The sequence below is a fragment of the Xiphophorus maculatus genome, chromosome 2 (assembly GCF_002775205.1).
Source record: "Xiphophorus maculatus strain JP 163 A chromosome 2, X_maculatus-5.0-male, whole genome shotgun sequence".
In the NCBI taxonomy this organism is placed as follows: domain Eukaryota; kingdom Metazoa; phylum Chordata; class Actinopteri; order Cyprinodontiformes; family Poeciliidae; genus Xiphophorus; species Xiphophorus maculatus.
Genome location: NC_036444.1, coordinates 1,182,581 through 1,190,830, shown reverse-complemented (window position 1 = coordinate 1,190,830; position 8,250 = coordinate 1,182,581). Strand labels below are relative to the sequence as shown.

The 8,250-nt window shown below is 41.7% G+C and overlaps 1 protein-coding gene across 2 annotated transcripts in view; it reads right to left on the bottom strand.

Annotated features, from left to right (window-relative positions):
- Positions 1-4,339: 4,339 nt before the first annotated feature.
- kcng4 (potassium voltage-gated channel modifier subfamily G member 4) overlaps positions 4,340-8,250 on the bottom strand; it is a 39,111-nt gene continuing 35,200 nt past the window's right edge. For both annotated transcript variants that reach the window (XM_023343590.1, XM_005795848.2), the window contains 2 exons: positions 6,769-6,991; positions 4,340-6,072 (listed from right to left, as the gene is read on the bottom strand). In XM_023343590.1, coding sequence (XP_023199358.1) covers positions 5,456-6,072; positions 6,769-6,991 — 840 coding nt within the window. In that variant the 3' untranslated portion in view covers positions 4,340-5,455. The remainder of the gene's footprint in view (positions 6,073-6,768; positions 6,992-8,250) is intronic.

The window sequence follows — 8,250 nt, the reverse complement described above, 5'->3', positions numbered from 1 at the left end:
TTTTGAAAACTTAATAGGGAGCTTATTTTGTTAAACAGGTTCCCTTATTTTTCACTAAAGGTTTTATTTTCTTTCATGGAGAAATTTATTTAATAAATTTATGAATTATTTAATATCAGTATTTATTTACTTTAAAAAAACAAAAGGCTCAAAAAATTACCGTTATCATCAATAAAAAGAAAACTTGCAGCAGTATTATAGAGCCTGCTTGTTACTGCCCCCTGTTGGTGTGACAGTAGAACTACATTAAACAACAGAACAATTATTAAAGTTCTAACTTCTATACAACAATATACAAATATGTTTTTAACATATGTGCTAAAACTGTCACCAGGAAATGCACCCCGCCCCGTCAAAACCAACCAATCAGAACCAAGAGGAGGGTCGTTGTCAATCAACCTCATGTACGCGCTGCTTAATGAGCTAATGGTGGAACAACCATAACAGGAAAACCATTTATCTGTGGCTATGCTAACTAGCCTTAGCAGTCAGGATTGGCTAATGGGGAAAAGCTAGCAGCGCCACATGAGATGGTGACTGACAGAACTAAGACCCGCCTCCTGGATCTGATTGGTTGGCTGGGAGAAAACAGAGGAGCTTCATTTTTTCACAGATTGTCTGTCTCATACAACACAACATGGTGACAGCTTCAACAAACATATAAAAACATTTTTTACCCGGAAAATGATTAATTTCCCGTTTGATCTGAGCGCCTCAGTGAACTCTTCATAGTTTAACTGTCCAGCATGAAGACCGACTCTCAGTCTGTAATCCGTCACATTTGATCATGAAAAGCTGAATTACGTCACTGCGCCGTATGCTAGCTGCTGCACCACTGCTCCCAGTAATCCCATCACAGCTGAGCCAATGAAACCCAACACTGCAGTGTTTGGACCCAAGTCACTTGGATGTCAAAACAAAAGCATGAAGCCGAGTTTCAGGCTAAAACCTGAGCATGTGAGGGTTATAATCCCAACTTTAATCTAGATTACAGCCACATCTGGCATGTCTTCCTGCTCTGCAGCGCTCAGGAGAAAAACAGAATCATCTGATCAGCCTGAAGGCAGCGGTGGGTCGATCCGGACCCCCTGCTGGGCTGCAGGGCACAGAAAGCTTCCCATAAACCCTGGAGACGGCGGCCAGCGGGACGGACCCGCTGCGTGAGAACCAGACGGTGATGTAACTGAACTCCCGGCGTGCCAGATGCTTCACTTTCTTCTTTTCCAGCTGAAGGAATGTGAGTGAGCATCGGCGGCGAGCCAAAAGATTAAACCTCCGAACTCTGAGAAAAAAAACAACCAGAACCCAGAAAACAGATTTCTCTCAGATTACAAGGAGAGCGTTTATTTGGAGCATCGCAAAGTACATTTCATGGTTCTTGGCGCTCACGCACACTCCTTGTCTAAAACAAAAACTCCCTGTTTCATCTCCATCCTTTTAATCCCTAATTACAAAATTACAGTAGGGATCATCCTGCAGAAAAGAGCTCAGGAAATCTACTTACAGATTGCCGAGTTTCCTTCTTAGTCACACTTCAATGTTTCAGATCATCACATTTTAACACCAGACAGAAAAAAAACGGTTTAATTAAGACAAAAGCAATCAGAACTAATCTGCTCCTTTTTCATTCATAAATTAACTAAGAATAACCAAATTTAATGGCTTCATTTCACCAACCTCACCCAGGCGGGATTACAGTCAGACCGAGAAAATAGTTTAGGGACTCCATTAAAACATTTAATCAGGTTAAAGGCAGTCTGTAATTTATTAATCAGCAAAAAACAAGCCACATTTTCCACTTAAAACCCATTTCCAGCATCCAATCAGATCATTTGTAGAAGCAGAAATAAACCCAGAGAAGCGGCTTCGTCACCCATCAATGTTAGCGGATGTAGCTTGTGCCCCAGATATACGGGCGTACCAGAAACACACAAATACTAAGGTTCCACTCAGGACTTCACTAAGAAAAAAAAGGTGAATAATTGACTAATAAATTTTTAATATATTAAATTAAAAGTAGGGCTGCACAGTGGCACAGTTGGTAGCACTGTTGCCTTGCAGCAAGAAGGTCCTGGGTTCGATTCCCGGCCGGGGTCTTTCTGCATGGAGTTTGCATGTTCTCCCTGTGCATGCGTGGGTTCTCTCCGGGTACTCCGGCTTCCTCCCACAGTCCAAAAACATGACTGTTAGGTTAATTGGTCTATCTAAATTCTCCCTAGGGGTGAGTGTGTGTGTGTGTATGGTTGTTTGTCCTGTATGTCTTTGTGTTGCCCTGCAACAGACTGGCGACCTGTCCAGGGTGTACCCCGCCTCTCGCCTGGAACATAGCTGGAGATGGGCACCAACAACCCTCCCGACCCCATTAGGGACAAGGGTGAACAGAAAATGGATGGATGGATGGATGGATGGATGGATATATTAAAAGTTTTGAATTAATTAGTTGAAATGAATGACAACACAAAGTAGGTTAAATAATCTCAAACAGCAAGAAATCATCAACAACCCACCCAGAAAAACATCTAAAGCTTTAAACAAACATCTAAATAAAGACAGACATGGAAAAAATGGCGTCCATGGGACCGTTCCACGACCAGAACCACTGCTGACCCAAACTACCCAGAGGCCCGTCTCACATTGTCCAATAACATCCAGATGATCCTCAAAACTTCTGGGAAAATATTCTCTGGACGGTTCAGATGAAAGTGTTTCTGGAAGGTGTGTCCATAAAGCTACCGGTACCGGCGGGCCTTCTGGGATCCGAACCGTCACTTCAAATGATCCGTTTTTTAAAGCTATTTTATCCTTAATAAATGTCGTTTATATCAATTCCTGTTGTGAAACAAGTTCACAAAAATGTTACATCATCATCAGTATTAAGTTAAAAAAACGCAGCATGTTCTTCCAGAAAAAAATTAGCTAATAAATAAAACATCAAAACAAAAACATCAGATATCATGTAGCTTTTTACAAAGGTTGTGCATTAGTAACATTTTGGTGATATTTGTAACATGGAAACAAAATGTAGCAAAAAGTGAGCTGCTTAAAAACGAACTCATAAAAAACAAAGAACCGTTCTCACCAACCGGCTCAAGTCGCATCGTTTAGGATGAAGAGGCGATAAAAATATTCAGATTGTTGGTTAACGTCGCGTCGCTAACGAACAGCATTTAAAGACAGACTGACGGCTCACCTGCAGTCTAGGAGACGTTTTTCTGGCTTCCTCAGGTTATCTTCAATATAAAATGTTTTGATGATCTGAAACATTTAACTGTGACAAAAAAGCAGAAACAAAACAAACCTTTAAAGGAGTAAATACCTTTACCCAACAGTATGGGGCGCTGTTTGTAAAGTTACACAATAAAATTAACAGCAATATTTTGATTTAATTAGTCTGTCATAAAAAAATGGGTGTTCATTTTTCAAAGTTATATTTTCATCATGTTATTCATTGATTTATAAATATATAATTAGAAACTTAATATTTAATTCATAAGCTAAATGGTGAATCATATATTTAGTTTTAATCTATGACATTTATCAATGAGCTTTTTTCTGTACGTAAACCAAACTATTGCCGTTAACTTTTTACAGTGTGACTGTCCAAACTGAACCCAGATGTTTCCATCAGTTATTTATTAGATCTATCAGATAAACAGAGAACAGATATACGTTACATTTGGGTTATAATGATTTTATCAGTTCTGCTCAGAACATGGCTTGAAGCTTCTCATGTATAAACTACAAGCTGAACTTCTTTGCATTCATGGCAGGAAAGTTGAGTATGAAACAGTTTTAGTTCATACTTTATGCAGCACATTGAACAGAAATGAAAACTCGGATAATGTTGCAGTCAGTTCACAGTGGAAGGAGAAGCGACTTTGGGTTTAATATTGCAGGTTTATGGAAGCAGCGTGTTTGGAATATTGCTGCAGAGGCCTTCAGGTCTCACAGGAACCATCCGGCATAAAGGGTCGTTTCCAGTCTCTCTTCACGTTTCCAGTCAATGCATCAAAAACCAGAAATACTTTAAAAAAAAGAAAAACTTTTATTTGTATACAAAATAAAGCGAATGCCAGAACTGGGCAGTTAGGCTTTGGGGGTATTAGTCCCTTGGTAGTTGCTGTGTTTTAAAGCTGCAGTTGTAACTTTTATTAAAAATATGTTCTTCACATATTTGTTAAAACTGCCAGATTGTATAAGGTAGATAATCTGTGAAAAAAAAAAAAGATTTGGTCCTGCTGAGTCAGAAACAACCAATCAAAGACAGGGGGCGGGTCCTAATGCTGTCAATCACCCTCATGCTCACAATCTCGGCCTTTCCCTCTGCTATGCTACCATGTAGCCATAAATGCTAAGGCTAGTTTTTGCTGAAACGTTTTTGCACAAGGATGATGAGGCTATTCAGCCGTATCGAAACATGATCAACAGCCGGATGTTACTACTGCCAGAAACGCCAAAGAAGACAACAGGAAGTGGTTTTCTTTGTTTGTTTTTGTGCAGCCAGCTCCACTAGAGCATAACAGCATCAGTTCATAAAAGGTCGAGTCGTTCCAACATGTTGAATCCATAATTCTCCTGTAGCCGACTACAATTTTCCCCAAAACGCTGTATAAGTAGCCACTCCCGAGTAGGCGGGGCTTGTTGCTGAGTAAAACGCCGACATCTCCTCTGATTGGCTGATAGATGATGAGCTCTAGCAGCTGAATAATGAATATATCTCATGTGTTTACATCCGTCGCTGCCATTAACAACTACGCGCATGAACAAGCTTATTCGTGGAGGATTTGAATTTAATTTTTTATTTAAAGCTGCAGTATATAATTTTTATAAAGAAATGTTTTTTAATTTGTTAAAGCTGTCTCCATGTCATGACAGTTTATGAGACTGATAATCTGAACAGATCCATCTCCTCCCGGACCTGCTACTGCCAGAGATTAACCAAAAACAACCAATCAGAGTCAGGAGGAGGGGCTTAGCGCTGCCAATCAATGCTAAATGTGCTAATGGCAAAACAACTTACAGTTACAGCACCATCATTATCAATGGCTAAGCTAACTAGCATTAGCATTCATGCTAGGATCTGCTGACATGAGACTGTGATTGACAGCATTAAGACCCGCCTCCTGGCTCTGATTGGTTGTTTCAAGTTGGTAGAAAACAGAGGAGCTTCATTATTTCACAGATTATCTGTCTGAAATGGTCACAATATGGTGACAGTTTCAACAAATAAAATATTTTATGTAAAAGTTACAAACTGCAGTTTCAATGAAAACACAGAAATAGAGAAATTTTGCTTTTCGACATGAGCAAAATATAGACAAAAATTAGCTCATATTTGGAATAGAAACGCAGCTACTGTCACAACATGGAGACAGTTTTATCAAATATATCAAAGCCTTTTTTTAAAATTTTATTAAAGTTGCAAACTGCAGCTGTAAAGTTTCGTGAAGAACCTTCAGAAAGCCGCAGGTGGAAGACTGTGGTTGTTGGCTTCCTGCAGCAGCGCCTCCATGCAGAGCTCCTTGGTTTGGTCCGGAGGCCCAGCAGGGGGCGACCTCGCGTCCCCCCCCTGCGGCTCCGCAGCGCCCCCGGTGGCGGCGGCGGCTGCTGCAGCTGCCACCTCCTCCTTGAAGAGCCGGTCGTGCTCCATCTTCAGCTCCTGGTAGGAGCGCGAGAACATGTGGAAGATGGAGGTGGCGGGAAACGCCATGATGAGAATCCCGCTCAGGATGCTGCTCAGCGCCACCACCTGGCCGGGAATGGAGCGCGGCACCATGTCGCCGTACCCCACCGTCGTCATGGAGATGATGGCCCACCAGTAGGAGGCGGGGATGCTGCTGAAGTCGTGCGGGCCGGTGAGCTCGCTCTCGGCCAGGTGAACCAGCGGGGAGAAGAGCGTGACGGCGACGCAGAGGAAGAGCAGCAGCAGGCCGAACTCCCGCGTGCTGCGGCGAACCGTCAGGCCCAGAACCTGCAGGCCGAGCGAGTGGCGCGCCAGCCGCATCACGTACAGGATCCGCAGCGCCCGCAGGATCCGCAGCACCAGCCCCAGCTTGTCCAGGTAGCCCTTACCTGAGGAGCCGTTTGGAAAGGTAGCAGGGAAAACTAATTATTTAGTCCATTAGAGAGAGAAGTGTCACTGCTGCTTTTACAAAATCATATTTTCACCATTTAATTCAAACTTTTATAAATGTCAGTGACAACACTAAATATTTAAAAAACTAAATATTTAGTTTTGAAACTAAATATTATTCCAAAGTCATATTTGCATCATGTTATTCTTACATTTATACATTTCTGAGTTCCAAACTAAATATCTAATTTGGAGCTATAGATTTTGTTCTTAACTAAATGATTAAGTCTGAGCTAAATATTTAGATTGAAATATTTAGATTGAATAAATATTAGATCTATATTAGATTAATATATTTCAATATTAGATTGAATATATTTAGTTTGCAAACCAAATATTTCAATCTAAATATTCAGTTCCCAGGATAAATAAACATTTAGCTTGTTCATTAAATATTTAGTTAGGAAACTACATATTAGGTGTCAAATTAAATATTTAGCTTCCTAACTAAATATTTAATTTGAAAGTTAAATATTTAGTGTGTCAATTAAATATTTAGGTTATTAATTGAACTTTTATAGATGATGAAAATGCGACTTTGAAAAATAAACATGTTTTTCTCAGAAAAGCTAAATGAACCAATTATGGCTGTTGGTTTCCTCCTGGGTAGTTTTCCTGACGGCGGCCCGTCTCACCTCCGCCGGGCCGGTCCGTCTCCCGGTTCTGGTCCTCCTCGCTCACCACCAGGGAAACGTAGTAGGGCAGGATGGCCATGGCGTCGATGATGTTGAGCGGCCCGCGCAGGAAGTCCAGCTTGCTGCGGGCCTGGACGAAGCGCAGGACGAACTCCAGGGAGAACCAGGCCACACACACCGTCTCGATGATGAACATGTTGTAGCATTTGGAGGAACATTCGCCCTGAGGATCCAGAGATGGAAGAGGAGCGGAGCCAGGGACGACAGCGAGGAAGACGGATGGAGGGGGCACAGCAAGACAAAAGTCCTGAGGTCAGATAATCATCCATTAATAAATCATGAGTTACTAAAGCTCTGCTGCTGCAGAGAGACATCACACCCACACAATCCGTCATTAATGTAATTGAGAAGAATTCAGAGATTAATGCAGCCGTCTGTGGAAGCTGCAGCAACCAGTCAGGTTCCCTCTGACTGCTGACATGGAACAGCAACAAAATAATAAAATCCATCAGTTATGAAAGATTTTAGGCTTTGAAGCATCAAACTAGTTTCTAGTTTTGCATTTATTATTACACTTTGTCACAATGCTTCACTGCTGCAACCTGATTTCACCAGTTTGGTAAAAACTAAGAAACTAAAGACAAGTGGAAGAACTTACAGAGCGTAAATATTTAGGTTTTATAATTGTTTATATTTGTGCTTTTTTCATTCTTAGTAAGTAAAGTTTATTTTTAGATACTGGACCTGTTAACAACTCTTTGCATATGTATTTTGTACAGCTTTGGCTTATTGCTCTGAATGTGTTGCTATTTTCAGAAAATGGCCTTTCTGTGAGTCTGAATCCGCCGGTTAACGACTACTGGAGCCACATCCACCCATTAAAACACATTTATTCCAGGCACAACGGGGGTTATGTTGCTCAGGGGCCACTCAGGGCCACTGAGGTCCGGTCCATGACGAACCGGGTCAGAGACACGGATCCGCCCTGAAAATAATCAGAGATCTGATCTTTTGTGTCTTTTAGCTGCAAGTTTGTTCTCTAAATAAAATATAAATAATAATCTGCACAGTTTGAAATCTTTTTCCTGAGATCCTCCTCTCATCCCTCCCTTCATTTCCTGCCCTTTTGTCATTGCATTCAGCCTGCATTTGTCTTTTTCTCCTCCGTCTCTCTCCATCCCTCTCCCCTCCGTTTATTTCCACCTCTCCATCGCTCATTCTGTTTGCTCTGCGGTCGCCCGCTCTCCTCCATCACTCTGTAAAACAGACGTCTCTTCACACCTCCTGCTCTCGTCCTCTGTGCCGTTTCCTCGTCTCAATGTGACGCTGCGGTTGCTGCAGCTCTGCAGACCAACTCATGGCTGCAGAACGCTGACATTAATCTGTTTGTTTTCTTAAACGACATCAGGTTACATCACATTTCATCCAAAACAGGACGAAGGACATTGTTTAACACTCCACCTCTGAAGGATTTACGCTCTT